This window comes from Drosophila gunungcola (assembly GCF_025200985.1).
Source record: "Drosophila gunungcola strain Sukarami chromosome 2L unlocalized genomic scaffold, Dgunungcola_SK_2 000008F, whole genome shotgun sequence".
NCBI classification, from domain to species: Eukaryota; Metazoa; Arthropoda; class Insecta; order Diptera; family Drosophilidae; genus Drosophila; species Drosophila gunungcola.
The window spans coordinates 2,214,291-2,234,195 of NW_026453163.1; the positions used below are offsets into that span (position 1 = coordinate 2,214,291).

Here is a 19,905-nt window from a genome sequence, read left to right on the forward strand (position 1 = left end):
TATGGGAGACCTATGATTTAGTCGTCCGATCTGACTTATATGCTACGTGAAGCAAAAAAATGCCTCTTTGGGATGTTTCATTTAGATAGTTTTAAAACTATATACATTATTATTTTTGAATGAAATTTTAATACCCTCTGCAAGGGTATAACAAATATAATTTAGTCGGACTCATACCCACATCCTTGTACACCTTAGTAGTCAAGAAATGCTATGTAAAATCGCACTGTATTAGTTGCTGTTAATAGTGACAGTAGGTTATAAGCAATTTTTTTGTGGGACAGTAGGCCCAGTGGAACTGAGCTATTACTTGACTTTTATCGATATAGTTCAGCGTAATATTAAACAAAGTGATAAAAGCAAGACTTATAAATAAGAAGAACAGAGCCCTCTATGTGTGAATTTATTCGTTTAGCAAAATGGCTTGTAAGAAAAACTATGTAAGTTTCATGTAAAATGGTGAATTGCGAATCAGGCAATTCAGACACGAAAGTCTCAGTTATAAAATAAATAGATAGATGGCGCTTTTGTTAAATGCGGCTTCATTCTAGAAGTCTTAGCCCATGAGGTTTTTCATCATAACAAGCTGACTGAAGCTGAAAGTTCTGAAATTATCCTGTTTCCTATTTATAATAAAATCTATCCGGATTTTCATTGCTCATTATTTTAGTAAGACGACCGATTTTTCTATTCAACATATTTCGATATCGATTGATATACATATATTGCAAGCAATATTTTTTTGTAACTTTCTTCGAAACGGTTTGTGAAAGTGCTAACATGGATCTACACGATTTTAAAGCTGCTTTAAAAGTACACCCAACAGCTGACCCCCGGCGTTGGTAGGCGTTTTGAAAAGACACGGCCACACCGACATAACAGCTGCTCGTGGCTACAAAAACAAGAAGTGTAATTGAAAAAGGCAAATTGTGCAATTGCTGCGAAAAACAGAAACAATTGAAATTGAGTAAAAGAGCGCGCAACATTGTTGTTGCCGTCGGCGGGCGAGAGAGCGAGCAAGAAGATCAAAAATATTCATCGCATGTGGAAGAAAAGCGCTTGGTGATACGGCGGCCATCGCAGAATGCAGACCGTTTGGCTGTTGCATAAATTCCGTTAGTAATTCTAACTATTTCTGCCGCCTCTATTGTGGTTGTTGCTGTAGTTGTGCGCGTGTGCAGTGTGTATGTGATTCAGTGTCTATATTAGCTTAGCGATATATTTATATTCCTAATTACAAACGTGTCGCCTTGCCGCAATAAAAGTTTTTAGTTTCTCATCGGCGGGCGGAGCTCTTAGTCGCTAACATTACATCGAACTAACGGTGCTTACGTGCCACACGACGCATACGTAGTCCCCGTCCCCTCGTACCGCCTTCACCTTGAAGTGTCTGTCGAAGTGTCGGAACCGCTTCCTATTTATTTCCCTTTATTTTAACGGAAACGGTGCAAGAAGTTGCTCTGGGAGAGTGGTGTCAAGGTAGCCTACAATCTACATGCATATGTACATACAGGCTGCGTCACAAAAATAGTGAATCTCGTCAGCATTTAAAATCGAGTGTTTTTGAGCTGCCAAAGTGAAAAATAAAATAGTTCCTTGAAAGAAGAGATTTACTAATAAAAAAAATAAACAAACAGTTTCAAGTTTTTGTTACAAAAATTTCAGGGGTTTATTTTATAATGTTTTAATAAACATAATTGTAAAATTTTTTAGTTTTTATCAAACACATCAACAAACGTTTCTTACTTCCAATCTTCTGTGTTATGATTGCAAAAACCGAAAGGAATTGTCGCGTCAACTGCCTTTTTCAAATTCACCCTAAGTGAGTTCGAAAATCATCTATCTGACATTGTTTTATGATGTTCTACGTATTTATTTACGTACATACATATGTATATGTATGTATATGCGAGTCTGGGAAAAAAACGTCGGCAGCTGATAAGAAGGCTATATTGTTCTGTTCCACAATTGGACTTTGGACGATCCCAGCATTTGTGACTGTGTTCCTTGCAATAAATAATAATAATTTCTAATCGTTTTGATTTCTTTACCTTTTTGGCGAAAAGTGGCTTTGGCATAATGTAGTATGTATTCTATATTTTAAACTTTTTAACAACTGATGCAAATTAAAAAAGCCTGAAAATATTTGGATGGAAATTAATAATTTATTTCAATTAATTAAATTTAAATTATTTATTAGCAATCACACACACATTTGATTAAATATTACTGATTTAAATTTTTTGATTTTGTTGTTACTAGCTTTAATAAATTCCCTCTCACAAATCTTAAGTTTATAAATTTAAATTCTACGCCTATTTTGTTGGGAATTAATAGTTAATTGTTAACAGTTTTCACCATTTCTATTAAAAGGTATAGTGTTTTGTATATGTATGTATGTACTGAAAATCTTTAAGCAGTGTCGTAAACTGTATCAACCGCAACTGGAGTGACTCTCAAACTGTAAAATAATAATGGTATTTCTCTCCTCACTGAATTAAATCGCATGCGACATAAATTTTCCAAAATATCAATCATGCAACAATAACTAATGAAATTCCCTTACTTTTTCACCCACAGTCCGGGCGAACGGCATACACGCATCACGTGTCTGACTCTGGCAACAAATTTGTGGCCCACGATCACGCGCGAGTAGTTCTCGCTCTCTCCCACTCTCTTTTGTGGCCGCGATGTTCTCTCTGCAGCAATTGGTCAGAGCGGCGATCTCAGCGAACGGTGGCAGTGATCTCAATCTCAGCCGACTGCTGCGGCACTTGAGCGTGACGTCAGACGCTACAACTACACTGGTAAAAACCTCAGTACATTATAGAATCAATGCGTAGTGTTTACCTTTACCTTTGCCATGTTTCCTTTAAATTAAAGACTTATATTAATTAATTATACTGGTTGCCCCATGTTAACAGAACTGATGCTGGTAATACTATAAATTTACACTCTTTTATCGGCCATAAACGTTTTGAATTTGTACTTGATTGAAATTCGCGGTGGTTTTTTTTTTAGTATCTCTTACGTTACAATAAAAAATATATTAGAGGTATTCTCAAAATTTTTTGAATAAATGAAAAATTATTTTTAACATTAAAGACTTAGCCTGCATTTAAATTATTTTGATTAGCTCTTTAGTTCAGTTCTTAAAAGCTGTTAAATTTCTGTGCGCCACTGTACATATTTTTTTGAAATTCCATTCGTTTGTCTCAATGTCTAAATACGCAAAGATTTATGAAACGCCATTTTTTCAGTGCACAGCGGCAGCCACAAAGCACTCTAGTCCCCCGAAGTTGGGCGACGACGGCAGTCACGGTTTGAACACGCACACGGACGGTCGTAGTCACAGCGAATCAGAGTCAGATTTGGAGTCGGCGCGCGGACTACTTGGAAATATCTCAACACAGCAGTTCGCCAGAAGGATACTGCAGCAGCGCAGCCAGGACATCCAGCGCCATATCCACACACAGTCAGCCAAGGGACAGACCAGGGCCAAGTCCTCGCAGCAACAACAACAGCAGCAGACCGCCACCAAGTTCGCCATGTCGTCGCTAGCGGCAGAGCCATTGCAGTCCCAGAAACAGGACGAAATCACAGCCAGCACGGGCGGCGATGTGGAGTCCCCAGCCTCCTGCCACGAGGTGGCATCCACAGCCGCCAGCGCCGGCAAAAAGCCCTGCTTCAGCACTGGTCTCGGCGAGATTCTGCAGTTCATGGAGCTCATCGGCAACCTGAAGGTATGTGAAACTGGTTTTTCAGCGCCTTCCTTCCGGTTCACCCTGCCCCTTTTGCGCGTCATATGTTCGCATCGATTTTTCCCGAAGCCCTGCGTTCTCTAATGTTGCCCTATTAGAGCAGTATGATCTATAAAAAAGTTATTTACTCTAATAGGCGTTTTTTCCAATTAAAATTGTGGTTCCATTATTTTATTTCGTTTTAATGTTACTATTTATTCAAAGGTAATTAATGAAATCCATTTTTGTTTTTAAATATCTTTGAAAATGTGCTAGAGAAATGAGAACAAATATATACATAGATTTAAGGAGAGACAGAAATGTTTATGTTACTGAAATACAAAAATATTACAATGTTTTCGATGTTACAATTTCCGTTAGCCGAGAGCACTGTTTTTAAATAAATTTAAAGAGCTTTTCTGATAATATTTCGAGTCTATATAAAATCGTACATTTATTTGATTAACACTGTTTGGACAGTTCTTTTGATTCCTACTTATAAACTTCCACTCCATAATATTTTCAATACATAAAAAATACAAATGACTCAGCTTTTCCTTATAAAAAAACTGTAACCAAAATCTCTGCCTGTATTTCAATAACGTTTCTAACTTATACATATAAAGCCAAAAAAAACGGAAGAAAAACAAACAAAAGCGCGAAATCCAAAGTAAATATAATGTTTGCGTGTATTTATCTACGTTTTGTATAATCAATTCTATTTTTTCGTTTTTTTCTTTTTTTTTTTTTGGTATATTTGCAAACGTCTTGTATAATGTCAACGACAACCTCGCTCTTGTGGCCCCTTTCAATATAGTCGGTTGCCAAGAAATGTTGCTGATATGTATGTGCATTTGTATAGAGGTTTATTTGCAGGATGTTTTAATTTTGTTTGTTTGAAATCAATTTAAAATAATTTTTCCTCTACAAGTGCAATATTTATCACTAATTAGCGATATGAGCTGAGACAAAGGGCAAAGTCTACGTATAAATAAATCGTATCTTTAGACAACACACAGCGTCTCTTACTCAAATAAACTGGCAAAAGCAAACAGCGCAAATTTACGAGCTGCACACGTTCCAGAACAAATAGCATTGCTTTTATCTAATCTGCATAGTTAAAACTTTTAATCCGTCTTCAGAATAAAGAGTCCCCAAGCACGGGACTTGATTCCTTATCGACAAGCTGCAGAAAGTGAATCGTTTTATAATTTCAACGGCTGCCCCCATCGTCCACTGGTGATTAGTAAACTTTTGTTTTGTTTGTGATTCGCCTAATCTCCACAACAAAATTGCAAAAATATAAAGAAACGTTCAGGCAAAGTTCCAAATAGCTCACGTGAGCACAATAATTTTTTGCTGTTTTTCTTCTGAAATGTTATGGATTCATCGCGAAATTTAGCTTGAACAATATTCAACCGCCAGCATTGACGTAAGACGAGCAAAATATTTGGAATACACTACAATAATATTTTCCCAATGCCAGTTTTCTTTATTTTCTATTGTGAATATACATATAATTCGATTGCATATAGAAAGTGCCAAAACGAAAAAATTAAAACGACGCACGACTTTGATCTTGGCCTTCAAATTACGCTATCTTTAAGAGTTAATGGAGCCCCGCAAGGGTGGGTGAGGGTTCGTCTAAGGCGATAATGTGTTCTGTATGTTTCCAAACTGAACGATCTAAGCGATTGCTTTGAGTGTGAAATATGAAAATATGTACATATTCGACTAAATAAATATACTTTAAAAATGTTCCCATTCGGACTGCCTCAGCCAAGTATTTAAATTGTTTGTCTACTCAGGCACAAAATTTGATATCAGAAATTTTGTATGTTTGAAGGTGCGATCGTTAGCTGCTCTTAACTGTTTGTAGCCGTTTTTTCCTTATAATTTTCGAAAACAATTTTTTAGGCACATGCGCTATCAAAAATTGAGAAATCTCAAAGGCTATGTATAAAAAAATTAAAACAATATCGTTTGGGTCGTTTTTGAAAAATTGGCTACGAAGTGAAAAAAAGCACAACGTTTTTTTTATCTAGCTGATTTACCGCCAAACAAGCTAGTTTTTCAAAAAGTTGTAGAACAAACAACCTGCCCATCACAACAAAAATGACTCGGTTTTACTTACATTTTTTTGAAACCGACTAAGAAAGCCTACCTTAAAGCAAAAACAAATTGTTTAGTTAACTTTTGAATCGGATCCAAGCAAGCTAGATGTCTTTTCACGCTTATTTCCAACAAAAATTAAACTAAGCTAACAAATTGAGCAATTACTGCAAGTTACGGTACTACAAGCTCCAATCATTCCAATCATTTGCACACGCTCTTGGTGCGCATCGTTTTATCGGTCATAGTGATACTAATTGGATCACCAATTTAATTAATCATTTCGTTGCTCGATTTGTGTAACATTTATATCACTGATTGCATTTGTAGAGCATTTTGTTGGTAGATAAAAAAAGTTCTGATATGATATTTAATTCGTTACGTGAGAAATAGATAAGGGCACCTTATTAACAACCCCGATTAGTCACGGTCGAATATGATTTCGGCACAATACTGGCTTTTTCAGTTGAATTTAAACATAATATTACTCAATAGGGAAACTACATTGGCGTCAAAAGAAAATAAGCGACTTGCAATGTCTTTTGGACCTTGTTACCCCGCTGTCGGTTTCTATAAATAAAACGTTTATTGATCAAATAGCAACAGCCTAGAACCACCCTCGCTGGCACGTTTGGGTTGAAGGTCTGGCATGCCCAAGACATGGGGCACCAACCTTGATGTGTGCAAGGAACCAACCCTGCAACGAAGTCTCCGAAGTCGCGTCGTGGTGTTTTTAATTAGCCAAGTGGCGGGAGGGATGTTAGTTGTGTTTAACTCAACATCGATGACACCATATTTATAGGATACATTCCTGACTTAAGGCTTAAATCTAGTAGATAAGTTGGACTAAGACTAGCTTAACTAACTCGCTGTTTTATTTCACTTTCTCCCACAGCACACAAAACGCACGGGATGGGTGCTGCGTGATGTCAACGACTGCGAATCGATTTCGGGACACATGTACAGGATGAGCATGCTGACCTTCCTGCTGGATGGCAGCGAGGGACTCAATCAGATCCGCTGCATGGAGCTGGCATTGGTGCACGACTTGGCGGAGAGCTTGGTGGGCGATATTACCCCGTTTTGCGGGGTTTCTAAGGACGAAAAGCGGGCCATGGAGTTCAAGGCGATGGAGGATATATGCAAGTTGATCGAGCCACGCGGCAAGCGCATAATGGAACTGTTCGAGGTAGGTTACTCGGCAAAAACTCTGCTTCTTAGGATGTATCTCTATATCCATTGCTTATTTTAGGAGTACGAGCATGGACAGACGGCCGAGAGCAAATTCGTCAAGGACCTGGATCGCCTGGACATGGTGATGCAGGCGTTCGAGTACGAGAAGCGGGACAACTGCCTTCTGAAGCACCAGGAGTTCTTCGACTCCACGGAGGGTAAATTCAACCACCCGTTTGTAAAGAAGCTGGTCAACGAGATCTACGAGCAGAGAGATGTCTTGGCCAAGGCCAAGGGTGCCACACCTCCGCCGGCCATTGAGGTGCCCAACATGGAGAGGCCCTCAAAACTGGCCAACGGGCATGACAGCTCAAGTTGAGCGTTATTCTAAGAACCAGTCTTAGGCTAGCACATAAACACATCCTCACATAAAAACCACCACGCCCTTAACTTGTAAGCCAATCCAACTAACAAACTGTTAAGCCTACCTCGACACGCTCATAGCTAGATCTAACTTTTAACACACTAATTTATTGCGAAAGAAACCGAAATGATGGATCCGGTGGGGAGTAGATACCAATTTTTCTGAACAAACACCTGTTGAACTCGTCTCCTTAGTTAAATTTCCTTTAAGTTAAGCGTAAAGTTGCGGATCGGGTTTTATCTTATCATTTTATGGATCTGACTTAGATACACAAATGTACATAACTAAAAAAAATTGTAGTTTATTTTAAAACTGAAGACCTAGACGAGGCGAATTATTGTAAATGTTGTCCTAGAGCAATTTTATTCAAACAGCCGAACTTTTAAATCAAAATGTAAAACCAGAAAATTAATCAAAAGGCTTGATATTTTCTAAAATTTGTTCGCACCTACATTACTTTTACCTTCGAACCGAACAATTGTAACCAAAATTATGATTAGTTTAAATTGTGAATTAGGCAATATACATTTTCAGACACGCTGCAGACGTGGCTAAAAAACAACCACAACTGTTTAATTGCTCACAAGCTTGAAAATTTATTAACGAAACATAGAAATATAATCCACAGGGGGCGGGAACTGCAGCTCTTATCAGACACGCTTGCAATGTATTCTGGAATAAATGAGAGCTGATTATCTGTTAAGATTTAGGTAAACTTAGGATGAACAAACCTTCAATGACAATGAACTGACTTTCGCGGGAGGAAGTTTGATGCGAATGCTGCCCGTGCTTCTTGGCTTTATCTGTTGGTCAAAGGTGTATGTGTCTACGGAATTCGGCAACCAAAATAAAAACTAACTTACGATGCACTGTTATAATCCGATCTGTTTGGCCCATCGCATTCTTCGCCCTGCATTTGTACTCCCCAAAATCCCGCTTCGTAATTGGACGCAGGGTGATCCGCATCACAATCCGGTAGGCATGGTCCACTGGGTCGGACTCGTAGGAACCTCCTTGCAGCAGCTCGGAGTCCTTCAGCCAGAAGTTCACCGATGCCGGCTGCGATTCTGTGATGCACTCCAGCGTCAGCTTTTGGCCCAGACCCACGTAGATGGTATCGTATCGTGTCCAGATTGTGGGAGCAACTGCAACAGGTAAAAAATAAATCTAAAGAACAAAATCTTGCACCTATGGACAATTAATAGGTGATTTTCAAAAAATTAATCACCCTTATCTAAAAAATAGCTACAAATACTACTTTTCAATATTAACAAAACATTTTGTAATTCGGTCCTAAATCCTATTTGTACTTAAATCCAAGTTCGTTCAAGAACTACCGTGCTTGTAATTTTGAATACGGAATTGTTCTAAAACCAAGACAAATTTTTTCTAAACTTTTCACGTTTCAGTAGTAGTTTCAGTACAGTAATAACATTATAAGTTATACATAGTACTGTTCTGTACTATGACGTAGTACGTCATCTAAAATCAAGACATATTACTATACTTTACTATGACGTACTACACTTGAAAAAAAAAACGTTCACAAATGTAGAAAGCATTTGTCTTGATTTTAGAACGATTCCGATTCAAAATTACAAGCACGTTAGTACTTTAACAAACTCCTATTTAAGTGCAAATCGGATTTAAAACCGAATAACAAAATGTTTTGCTAGTATTGAAAAGTAGTATTTTAACGCTGAATATTTATTTCAAGCACAAAATACTTTATTTATTTCTGAGTGTACTACTATTTCTCTTACAGTTCACCACCAGCATAACGCGTTTGCTAACTGTGGGTGGCACCCCGTTGGAGGCAATGCAAAGGTAGGCGCCCATGTGATCGCGCTGCACCTGCCACAGCGTGAGATTCTGGCCCTCCACGCTGTACATCTTCCGGTCGCCATCGGCTGAAAGCAGGAGCGGAGCAGATCCCTCGCGACGCCAAGTGATCGTTGGCTGGGGAACCCCGGTCGCACTGCACGTGAGTGTTACATTCTGACCCGAAGATCGAACCACATCCTGGCTGGTCTGGTAGTCCACGATATCGGGAGGCACCACCACGTCCAAGTAGCCCATTTGGCTCTTCATCGGATCTGTGTTGATTTGGCACATGTACCTGCAATGCATAAAATTAAACGTTGCCAAAAGATTTAGTAGTAGCTGAATGTAAATATTTATTCAAAATCACCACTTTCAAAGGTTGTCATATAAATTGTCCGTTTACTCGAATACCAGCTACAAGAGGCATCCGATTTTTATATCAAAAAGTAAAAATATACTGCTGTTCTACAAGTTATTAAACCGGCCATCATCTTTTGAAGAGTTACCTACTTAGAAGCCAGAAATTCTTCAAAAGTTGATAAATGCTTAATAAATTCTTTCGTGAAATTCATTAACTTATAAAGGAGATAATAAGTATCTTGTCTCTTGTAAAAAATACGTAGGAAATCCAAATATATTGTACTTAATTTAAATAATTCTCGCTTCGATTTTTTTACATTTTGTATTTTACTATTTTCGGAATTGATTTTAACATCTAAACTTTAGTTTAAATATAAACCACATTTCATTTAAATAAAATGCATTTAAATCAAATAGGAACTTTTTTAAATGCAATTTTACCCATATTAATGAAATATTTTATTATTAAATCATGCAATTTAATATGCATTGCATTAAATATTATTATATATTATTTAATTTATATATGTATTATATGTTATATTTTTAATTCAGTAGTCAGATATTTATTTTTACTATTTTATTCTTTTAGCTGTGTAGGAAAATTAGTTTTTTCTATTAATGTGAGCTTTACATGACAGTTCTAATAAAAAATAAAAAATAAAAAATAAAAAAACAAAACCTCCACAATCCTTGCTTTAAAAAACTCACCATCCGCGATCCGATTCCTGGACATCGCGTATTTTCAGCTGCCAAATGCGATGCTCCGTATGGGAGATGGCGATGCGATGGTTCTTGGTGATGACGTGGTTCTGGATGCTCAGAATGGTCTGCGTGTCCACCCGCAGCCAGGCCACCTTGAAGCTGACCAGGTCGTGGACAATGCACGTGAGCAGGGCATCCCGTCCCACGGGAACTGTTGAGTTGTTGATGGGACCGCTGAACTTGGGGTCCGCTGGAAAGGAAGACGGCAGCAAGACCAATTGGTTGACTTTTACGGCTTTCGTCATTAGGGCGCTAAATGGGGCGGACACAACACATCTGGTGGGTGGTTTATGGGGCTTGCAAATGCTAGACATTGGCATTTGGTCCGTTTCCATTCCAAGACACTCAGGCGCAAACACTTAATTCAATTATAAAATAACCTTTTTTAATGTGTGCCCTATTTCCTTTGGGTTTTTTAATCCACAATTATCAGGATAATTATTACACTTCTCTTTCTCACATACTTCTGCGTGTGTCTGCAGAATGTCAACAGCCTTAGCTGAAAATGTTCAACACTTGCCAGATGGTCCACCGAAGTGGTCAACGAAATTTAAAATTGTTCAACAGTCATAAATTTGTTGAGGCTTACATTGAGCCGAAACAGCAGCAAATAATCCAACAATTAGGGAAATTAAGTGTTGAGATGACAGCATAGCTTGGCAAAAAAAGGAATTTCTAAGCTAAAAAATTGTGTCGCAATGGGAGTGTATTTGGTAGGACATTTATGTATGAAATTTATATAGTCTAATATGGATTGCTGATAAATTTTGCAAAGCTTTAGCGTAAAAATCAACTGTTTTCTATTTATTGGTTGGGAAGTACGCTCTAAAAATGTCATAAAATCAATGTTTTGTTGGACTGTCTCTTTTAGACTTGTTGGATAAAATTAATGTTTGCTGTAACCTTTATCTAAATTTTTTTTGTAGTATAGCTGTCATAAGAACAATAGTAGAAAAACTTGAATAGTTATTCGTTTATCTTACTAAATGGTTTTATTAGATGACCATTTTAGCCCATAAGCAATTGAAACCCCTTCCTATGGGGATTTAGCTCAACTTGAGTCGCATCGCATTCATTTGCAGTCGAGCTGCCCGACCGCAAGACTTCTACATTCGCCGTCAGTCAACTCAACCACAGAGTTTCGACCGCACACCGACCTCAGACCACCAACGCAATCACAACAATTGGAAGGAGGCAGAAATATGGAAAAAATCACATCACATGCCTAACAAGTAGCATGACTCTGTGGCCAGGAGACGAGGTCTCGCACTCTCACCCCCACACAGCAAATACCTAAATTACAATTATGACCAAATAATAACCCGAAAAAATGCAAAAATCTAATAGAGCGGTATGGGCAGGTGCTAGTGTTAGTACCTGGAAAATTGTAAAAAGCTGGCTACACCTTTACATTTGGCCCCACACCAACCATTGATTGCGGTGCTGGTGTGGGCGTGTTTCCACCAAACTAGCATCAAATTGGGGGAGCCTACGATGCCATGCCATATAGCCTATAATTTGCGATTATGTTTGGGTCTGGGTCTGGGTCTGGGACTGGCCAAAGTTGGGTGTTTTGGGTCCAAGTCGGAGTCGGAGTCGGAGTCGGAGTTGCGCCTTTCGTCGCTTTAAATGCGAGAGACGAGACGCCATTGTTTGACTGCCTTCAGTTGATATGGTTTCTGTTTCTGTTTTTGTTGTTATTGCAATTTGGCTATTGCATGTTTGCATATGGAAACATTCCACAGAAAGGGTCGAGCGAGACTTTTTAGACCATAAAACACATAATATTTGCACTGAGGATAACAACTTGGACGGGTAACATTTCATTACTGTTAGAAAAGTTAATAAAATAAGAGAAATTTTGCAAAATAAGGTAAAGAAGAGTGAGCTGAAATATATCCTGATTGTAAACCAACCTAATTTGCAATTCATGATTTTATGTAATGTTAGAGTAAAGTTGATATAGAATTACTTCGACGAAACTATTTTATTTATATTTAAAAACGTTAACTTTATTTTTTCAACCGTTAATTAGTTTCGGCTTAATGCATATTTCTGATTTCAATCTTTCTTTAAGTGTATATATGGCCATTGCGACTTCTTTTTTGCTTCGTTTATGTCTGAGACGTAATGCTATTTCGCGTTTAACTTTTTCGCCACTATACGCCTTTGTTGTTGCCGCTTTTCCTAGAGGAAATTGGCTATAAGTTGTTAAATTTTTTCCTGTTCTCTTGCGCGACTTGTATCGCTGGTCGGAGGCCTAAGCCGTAATTTCCCTATCAAGTCCCAGCAAATCCGGCAGAGTCCGCTCCCCACGCCGTTGAACTTGAAACGGAAAGTGAATGTCCTGTCTCCTGTTAGACACTCCAACTGTCTGCAGGAGGTTGCAGGCGAGGAATCACAATCAGCACGCAATGCCGGCCCAAAAAAATGGAAAATAACCCACTGCAGTGGCTGCAACACCCGAAACTCCCACCCGAACACCGGGCACTTCAGCGGCAGAAACCACCAGCCACGAATAGAAAAATTAAAATAACGCAGAGTGCAGTAGGAAGTGGGAAAACGTCGCCTTTCCGCGACTGTCTGTCTGCCTGCCCGCTGCGAAGGGGGTGGTGGGCGGTGGGTGGTGGGCGGTATGAGTTTAGGGCGGAACTTCGGGGGTGCAGCACAACTCCTTTGAGCCACTTCTCACTTTCTTATCACACGCTGCGGCTAGCCTGCCAATATTTATGTTTATTTTGCATCTGGCACATTGATTTAAATAACGAATTTCGAATTTTGATATATTTATCGCACTTGGCTCGCCAAAGTCAAGGAAAATTTGTTTTGTTTTTGGCAGACCATTTTTCCTGGCGGAAGTTACCCCTCGTTACTCTTCGGCAGTTCTCCGCCGGATGCCCCTCCGCCCTGTCTGGGGAATATGTTGGCCACAGTTTATTCACTTATGGACTCGTTGGACTTCCGATTACCAGCTGCCTTCCATTTAATCCGCTGCTGCTGGTATTTACAACGCTTTTCGTTAGCACTTTGGTTTCAGTTAGTTTGCAGTCAATTAGCTGAACGTTTCTGGCGTATTTTGTGATTAAAAAAATGTTTGGCTTGTACATAGAATAAAATTTAATTGTTCAAGATAATTGTTCTATAAAGATATGCAGTCAAGTAACTTTCAGAGAATCATTAAAATAATAAATTGTTTGTTTTAACGTTTTTGGTTCTCAGTTAATTATAAGTTCGTGTTCAAGACCTGATGAAAAAAAATGAGCAGACCATTTACATGTACTCTTAGATTTACATAAAATAAGATAATAGCTATTATATGTCATCATTTAGTTAATAATATTATGTATATTTTTCTTAAATTTCAAGCAAGCTATAATGTTACATACTTTGTGACAAGGAAAAGAAGGATAGCTTTTACTTTACATTTGACTTCAAATATAGTGTTGTATGTATTGATCATTTCATATAACACAGTTGTCTAAATTTTTGTGGCCCTATTTTTATAAATGTATTCATTCAGAACAATCAGAATTAAACTGCAATCTTTTTAGAAAACTTCTAATGTGTGTTTATGGGAATTGCCTTTACGCCTTAATAATTGTCTTAAGTTAACCATGCTGCCAACGACTTACAATTGTTTAACTCCGAGAAGCTGGCCCGACTCAAACAAAGACACTGCATCAGCAGCAGCCAGACGCCAGGGAAACCCTTTCCCATATTTGCAGTTCAGCCGCCACCAAAGTGCGAAACTTTAAATGTATTATTATTATTTTTATTATGCCACTTTCACTGGCCAAATAGCCACGCTAAACTTCCGCAGCACTAGCGCAAATTTATTTTTTCCGGTTTTGCGCTGAAGTTTACCGCCGATTGCCGGGGCAGACGTCCGCACACTCTTACAACTGGCCGCGAACTGCGAGCGGAGCTGATAATCAACTGTCAAAATTCATGTTCAAAATTCAAATGCTGCCTGGCGAGGCGGTGGCGTTGCGCATGTGTCCTGCGGCCTTGGGTGGCTGCTGGTTGGTGGGTGGTGTTCGGTGGGTGTGCTCGTTCGCCAAAACTCAAGGTGCCCCGCAGCCAAATGGCGGAGGTATGCAGTAGTAAATATTTCATTCATAAAGCGCCGGACGTACAATTCCATATGCACGTGACGCTATTGCTCACCTGAAGTAGGGAAAGTGACACATCATTGGTATTTGGGGGCGGTTGTGGGTGGTCCTTCATCTCCTTGCCAACTCCAACTAAATAACTCACCCAATACCATTCTAATTAACCCCGAAATTCCGCACATCTGCGCTAAACTTTCACCTGTCTTCGCATCCTCCGGCTTCCTGCTCCTGTTCTAATGCCACGCTTGCACTTTTCCGGCTGGCTTGGTTTGCATGTGTGAGCTTTTTAATAAGTTAGCAATGAGTTCGCATCGCCTCGCTATTTGCGCACAATTAGCGCTTTTCAATAGCGATAACAATAATGGTAATAAGCAGGCGGAATTTGCTTGATTGTTGTTTTCTCCGGGGCACATCTTTTGCTGGCACTTGCAGATTTCTCAAGACGTTTGCGTTCCTATGAGAATGCACTTTCTTTGAATTACTTTTTTTGTAGTTCGGCTTTGATTTAATAGCAAAAGGTTTATTAGGCGCTATTAAATCCAGCTGACCTAAGTCCTTCAAGAAAACAGGTTATATTGAAAAACCACAGCACTTTTGGTATTTAAAAATAACACGTCTGTACGTATCTCCGTCTGATTATAAATTAAAGAAATACATTAATGTTTTTATGCTCGTGTTATTTCTAATTTGGACAAATCTTCTAAGGGGAAGCGTTTTGTGACAAATTTGTTATTTAAATATTTAACAACTAATATCATTTTTAAAATTTTTTAAAATGTCTTTTATTTATTATTTTCAATTTCGATTATAGATGCTCGCAGCCTTATGAAGCCATGGCTGTGCAATAAAAATTTTAAAACTTGAATAAGCTAAAAAATGGTTCAATTTAAAAACACTAGCTATACACACATTAATATCCGATACACGTAGAGTAAAGGGTATATAAGTAGGTTACAGGAACAGAGAGTTTTTTTAGACATAGCTATGGTTTAATAATTCAGAATTAGGCACTTAATGTAGTTAAAATCGGAGACGATATTATATAGCTGCCATGGGACCGATTGAAACATTGAGGTGACAATCAACATAGATTCAATACGTTTCAATGGGTAGTCATATAACTCAAAATTTATATGTCTTAAAGATGTTTAATTTTTGCAATAGCTGCAAGGGTATATAAACTTAGGTTTGCCGAAGTGGGCTTCTTTTCTTGTTTCGGTTTTAATTTGCAGAGGAGCCCCAAAATCTTTTTTTATTAAAGTACAGCAGCAGCACTAGCAGGAGTCGTCCCCATATGACTTGTATATTGAATTTTCAAAAGCTATAAGGATATATATAATTTAAGCCACAATTCCGTAATTATTTTACTTGAAGAAATAATATCGAGGAATCGCAAATAGCCCTTGAAAACACCATGTATCCATTTACCCAAAAGAAATTTGTTGTAGAAACAAAACTATTGTTACATGAACTTTAAACTATTGGGAACTTTTATTTTGAATTTTTGAACGGAGTATCGGATTGAGATAATTGATAATCGCGTGATAAAGCCAGAGTACAACCATTCCACTTTTGGCTCAACCGACCCCAACAGCTCCAATATTGGAAAATATTTTTTACTTCTTTCACCCCATTTCTCCTGACCAATTGACTTTCTAAAAGTCTTAGTATGCACAAACCCTTATATAAGATCAGACTATTTTTGATGATTTCCTATATTGTTTCATTGCACAAACTTTCCGGTGCTCATCGTCACTACGTGGACGGCTGTCCACAATGATAACTACATTTAAGGGGATTATTGAAATTGAATGGCAAGAGAACTAAACTAAACCTTTCAATACAATTTTTTTGACAAATCAACCGATAACCTTAAACTTTTAATATGCCTTATTTTTTTTGCTCCACGCCACCTAGCGAAGCTTACCTTACTTAACGTTTGTAAAGTTGCAAACGTATAAGTAAAATGTAAAGTAGAAGTAGAAATATACGAGTCAAGAAGCAGGCAATCCACTGTGACCTCTTTTTCTACCCGTTACTCACGTAGAAGGAAGCGTGTCCGAACATATAAAGTATATATATTCTTGATCAGGATCAATGGCCGAGTCGATCTAGCCATGTCCGTCTGCCTGTCGTCTGTATAAACGTCGACATCTCGGAAACTATGAAAGCTAGAGATTTTAGACTTGGCATGCAGATTCTAGTAGTTCCAAAGCAGCGCAAGTATATTTCAAAACGGAGCTACGTCCACAAATCGCGAAACACTAACACGTATTTGTAAATTAAACTAAGATTATTATAACAAAAGAAAAGTATTTTTAGAAAAATTGGTGTAGTTCCGGACTTAAAGATTTTTGTGAGTTAGCTTTGCAATATTTTCTAATACATACTCGAATTAAAAACCTGCCTTTAATGCCGGGCTGGAAGAATGACAGACAGCCAGAATGACCCATTACACTAGCTAAAATCGGCAAAGTCCTCCAGAGCGTTGGCCTCCATGATTTCTAAAATGACACTACAAATTTGCTGTATTTTTTATAAAGTTAAAAAACCGGTAGCTTATTAGAAATATAACATTCTTAAACTTTTCCATACACAATAAGGATAGGTTTTTTAGTATAGATGATACAAGTTCCGACACCATTTATTAATTCTTAAAAAACACACGCCAAAAACCCAAAATAATATTATTGTTGAAAAGCGATACCACAAGATATATTAAAAAAAAAGTCTTACCTTTCCGGTTAAGGAGACTAGAATCGATTTCTCGACTTTCATACGGACTCGACTATTAAGTTTAAGGTTTAATTTTAGAAACACAGATGTTCGCAAGCTGCCTTTGTCTAAAATGCAGAGAACAAATTTAAATTTCCGAACATATTCTAAACTCAAAACATTTGTGTTAAAAAAATCAAAGTCTTCTTACAAATAAATTAAAGGTAACCTGCGACTTAAAATAAAGAAAGACAAATTTTCAGAATTTATTTGCTATTTTTTTTAAATTTAGAGCGATTTGTTTTCTGAGTGTTTGCACATTACCTTAGAATTTGTGGGACGCGTAGCCGATGAGACGTTTAATTTAATTTTAAAAGGAACTGTTTGAATTAAGGTGCATCAAGTTACTAACTATTGTGCCCTAGAATGTTGCTTCGAAAGTTGGTTTCTGTTCTTTTGAATTTTTTAATAATAGTCGCATCCGAAGAGACGAGTAAAGATAGCCCTAAGGACATAATCTACTCAATTTCGATTAGAGCCCTGTCAGAGCTCCGGGAGATTGAAAATTCATATATGGAGCATTTGACCAACTTTGCTAGCTCTCTGCAACATAAAGTAGATGTACTCAAAGTGTATAATATTCCGCATTCCCTCCATAAAATTAATAACGACAGAAGCCCTTCACATCAGGTTTATTGACTCCGTAACGTATGAATCTAATGGGGGAAAAGCGGATCGAATTCGTTATGTGTCCAATCCCTTAAATTTCTTTCGACTTGTGAGGCGAACTCATGAAGATTGGTCAAAGTTGATTACATTCATAAGAGATCAAAAAAGCGTTAATGGTATGAGAAACTTAAGTTTCCACGGCTCGCTAGTTGATTTAACTCCTTGCAGTTCACATTGAGGAAATGCATAAACTTGTGAATCGTACCCCAAACTCAGAGGATATGCAAGAGGCCTTGTTGGGAATGGATAGGATAGAACATTTCTATGACCTCAAGTCTTCGGATATGGCCAATGGTCTTGTGTCGGACCAACAACTCCAGTAAGAGTAAGAAATAGTTTTAACTTAGTGGATGAAATGGGTTCTCTTACAGAACCCAAATGTCATCACCTGATTGTCTGGTTTTAGCAGACTATTTGTACAGTCAATCGGAATTTAGACGGGCTGCCCAGTGGTACCGACTAGCATTGAATGCTATATCGGAGCCCCAGAATAATATTTTTTGTCAGTTTTACGTTCCACAACGAGAAAAGCTCCGAAAAATGTTTGTCATGAGTCGTCTTCAAGAAGGCAAGTATAAAAAATAAAAAAAAATTGTATTTCTAATTCGGGAAAGTAATCAAAAAATACATAATCAATTATTTTATTTTTATTTTGAGCCCATTATAGGTTCCGTCGACCACTTAAGTGACTATATGAAAGAACTATCCCAAGACCCTGGGCTTCCTCTGGTCCATTTAAAGGCAAAGCCAATTGCCACGGCCGTGGAACGTGGATGCAGAGGGAAGTTTCCACCAGGTCCTCAATTGGTGTGTCGCTACAATAGCACTTCAACTCCGTTCATGCGATATGCCCCCCTCAAGCAGGAGGAGATCAGCCGGAACCCGCTTATCTGGCTATACCACGATGTGATTTATGACAGCGAGATCGCTCAATTAAAGAACTTGACCCGGGATGAGATGATCCAGGGTATTACTGATAACTATACAACCCCGGGCAAAGCAAGTCGCCTTTTTCACCTCAAAGCCACCGACGACGATGGCGGAAAGTTGGACAAAGCGTTGGTAAATCGTATGGCGGATATATCGGGTCTGGATGTCGGCAATACCACATCATTGGCTAGAATCAATTATGGCCTTGGCGGCTATTTTCCAGAGCACAGTGACTACACGGACCTCAAGATGCATCCGGCAAGTAACCTGTGGTACACAGAAGTCTATAGCTCATTGTTTATACATAAACACAAATCTGTACATTAGGAACTGATCGAGGAGGGGGATCGATTAATAACGTTTTTATTCTATGTAAGTAACCGTTTGTATATCAAAAACAAGTTAAAGTCAGAGGTTTTAAAAAAGAAATTTTGTTAAGAATTTTAAATATTAAAGTACATGATTAAATATGACCCTTTGCCTCGGTAATTTGTAATAATATACTCTAAATTACGACAAAAATATTGAATTCAGAATTGATTTAATATTCATACTTAGACATAATTTACCATTTATTTTTCCACCTAATTCTTTCATATTTTAAATTTCTGTGGTTCTTTTATTTTGCGAGTACCTTCTTTAGATGACCGATGTCCCAGTTGGTGGTGCCACCATTTTCCCCGAAGCCGAAATTGCCATACAGCCGAAGAAGGGATCTGCTCTTTTCTGGTACAATCTCCACAATAATTGCGAACCGAATCCGTTGACCAGACACGCCGTTTGCCCCATGACTGTGGGCAGCCGATGGGGTCAGTTGCCAAAAAACAGGTTCCAAGACAAATAATATAAACTATCCATTTTCAGTTTTAGTCAAGAGCATGCTGAACTATGACCATATGTTTAAAAAGCCTTGCTACAAGTAGAACACCCCAAAAACACATGAATTAAAACCTTTCCGATTTTAAAGCTACACTTTAGTTTTATTAGGTCAAATGCAAAGGATATTGTGAAAAGCTTATGT

At 38.1% G+C, this 19,905-nt stretch overlaps 3 protein-coding genes across 6 annotated transcripts; 2 read left to right on the plus strand and 1 right to left on the minus strand.

Annotated features, from left to right (window-relative positions):
• Nucleotides 1–871: 871 nt before the first annotated feature.
• Nucleotides 872–8,011, plus strand: LOC128253381 (uncharacterized). 3 transcript variants are annotated; one of them, XM_052981729.1, is made up of 6 exons: nt 1,245–1,479; nt 1,714–1,822; nt 2,581–2,807; nt 3,261–3,743; nt 6,748–7,041; nt 7,105–8,011. In XM_052981729.1, exons 3-6 carry the CDS (start codon nt 2,691–2,693, stop codon nt 7,402–7,404), a joined length of 1,194 nt encoding a protein of 397 aa, XP_052837689.1. In that variant the 5' UTR covers nt 1,245–1,479; nt 1,714–1,822; nt 2,581–2,690; the 3' UTR covers nt 7,405–8,011. The 3 variants fall into 3 exon arrangements, with proteins under 3 accessions (XP_052837686.1, XP_052837689.1, XP_052837687.1); XM_052981726.1 differs by lacking the exons at nt 1,245–1,479; nt 1,714–1,822 and adding an exon at nt 872–1,115; XM_052981727.1 differs by lacking the exon at nt 1,714–1,822 and having other exon boundaries at nt 1,246–1,479.
• Nucleotides 8,012–8,017: 6 nt separating this feature from the next.
• Nucleotides 8,018–14,299, minus strand: LOC128253382 (opioid-binding protein/cell adhesion molecule homolog). Its single transcript, XM_052981730.1, has 6 exons — nt 14,031–14,299; nt 10,345–10,588; nt 9,213–9,568; nt 8,313–8,594; nt 8,181–8,252; nt 8,018–8,121 (listed from the first exon to the last, which is right to left on the minus strand). The coding sequence occupies exons 1-6, from the start codon at nt 14,113–14,115 to the stop codon at nt 8,030–8,032; spliced, it is 1,131 nt and encodes a 376-aa protein (XP_052837690.1). The 5' UTR covers nt 14,116–14,299; the 3' UTR covers nt 8,018–8,029.
• A 3,360-nt stretch (nt 14,300–17,659) lies between these two features.
• Nucleotides 17,660–19,888, plus strand: LOC128253432 (prolyl 4-hydroxylase subunit alpha-1). 2 transcript variants are annotated; one of them, XM_052981822.1, is made up of 9 exons: nt 17,660–17,857; nt 17,916–18,070; nt 18,123–18,273; nt 18,326–18,522; nt 18,622–18,761; nt 18,816–19,142; nt 19,212–19,256; nt 19,528–19,693; nt 19,749–19,888. In XM_052981822.1, exons 1-9 carry the CDS (start codon nt 17,799–17,801, stop codon nt 19,805–19,807), a joined length of 1,299 nt encoding a protein of 432 aa, XP_052837782.1. In that variant the 5' UTR covers nt 17,660–17,798; the 3' UTR covers nt 19,808–19,888. The 2 variants fall into 2 exon arrangements, with proteins under 2 accessions (XP_052837782.1, XP_052837781.1); XM_052981821.1 differs by having other exon boundaries at nt 17,779–17,855; nt 18,622–19,142.
• Nucleotides 19,889–19,905: the final 17 nt, after the last annotated feature.

Excerpts from the sequence above, each read along its gene's own strand:
- LOC128253432 (XM_052981821.1), top strand. Across the intron at positions 18,274-18,325 it reads GTGTCGGACCAACAACTCCA|AACCCAAATGTCATCACCTG; the intron begins GTAAGAGTAAGA and ends GTTCTCTTACAG. Across the intron at positions 19,257-19,527 it reads TAATAACGTTTTTATTCTAT|ATGACCGATGTCCCAGTTGG; the intron begins GTAAGTAACCGT and ends TACCTTCTTTAG.
- LOC128253381 (XM_052981726.1), top strand. The coding sequence starts at position 2,691 with ATGTTCTCTCTGCAGCAATTGGTCAGAGCGGCGATCTCAGCGAACGGT. Across the intron at positions 2,808-3,260 it reads CAGACGCTACAACTACACTG|TGCACAGCGGCAGCCACAAA; the intron begins GTAAAAACCTCA and ends CCATTTTTTCAG. Across the intron at positions 7,042-7,104 it reads GCATAATGGAACTGTTCGAG|GAGTACGAGCATGGACAGAC; the intron begins GTAGGTTACTCG and ends TGCTTATTTTAG.
- LOC128253382 (XM_052981730.1), bottom strand. The coding sequence starts at position 14,115 with ATGGGAAAGGGTTTCCCTGGCGTCTGGCTGCTGCTGATGCAGTGTCTT. Across the intron at positions 8,595-9,212 it reads CGTTATGCTGGTGGTGAACT|TTGCTCCCACAATCTGGACA; the intron begins GTAAGAGAAATA and ends TACCTGTTGCAG. Across the intron at positions 8,253-8,312 it reads TCGGATTATAACAGTGCATC|ATAAAGCCAAGAAGCACGGG; the intron begins GTAAGTTAGTTT and ends TTTGACCAACAG.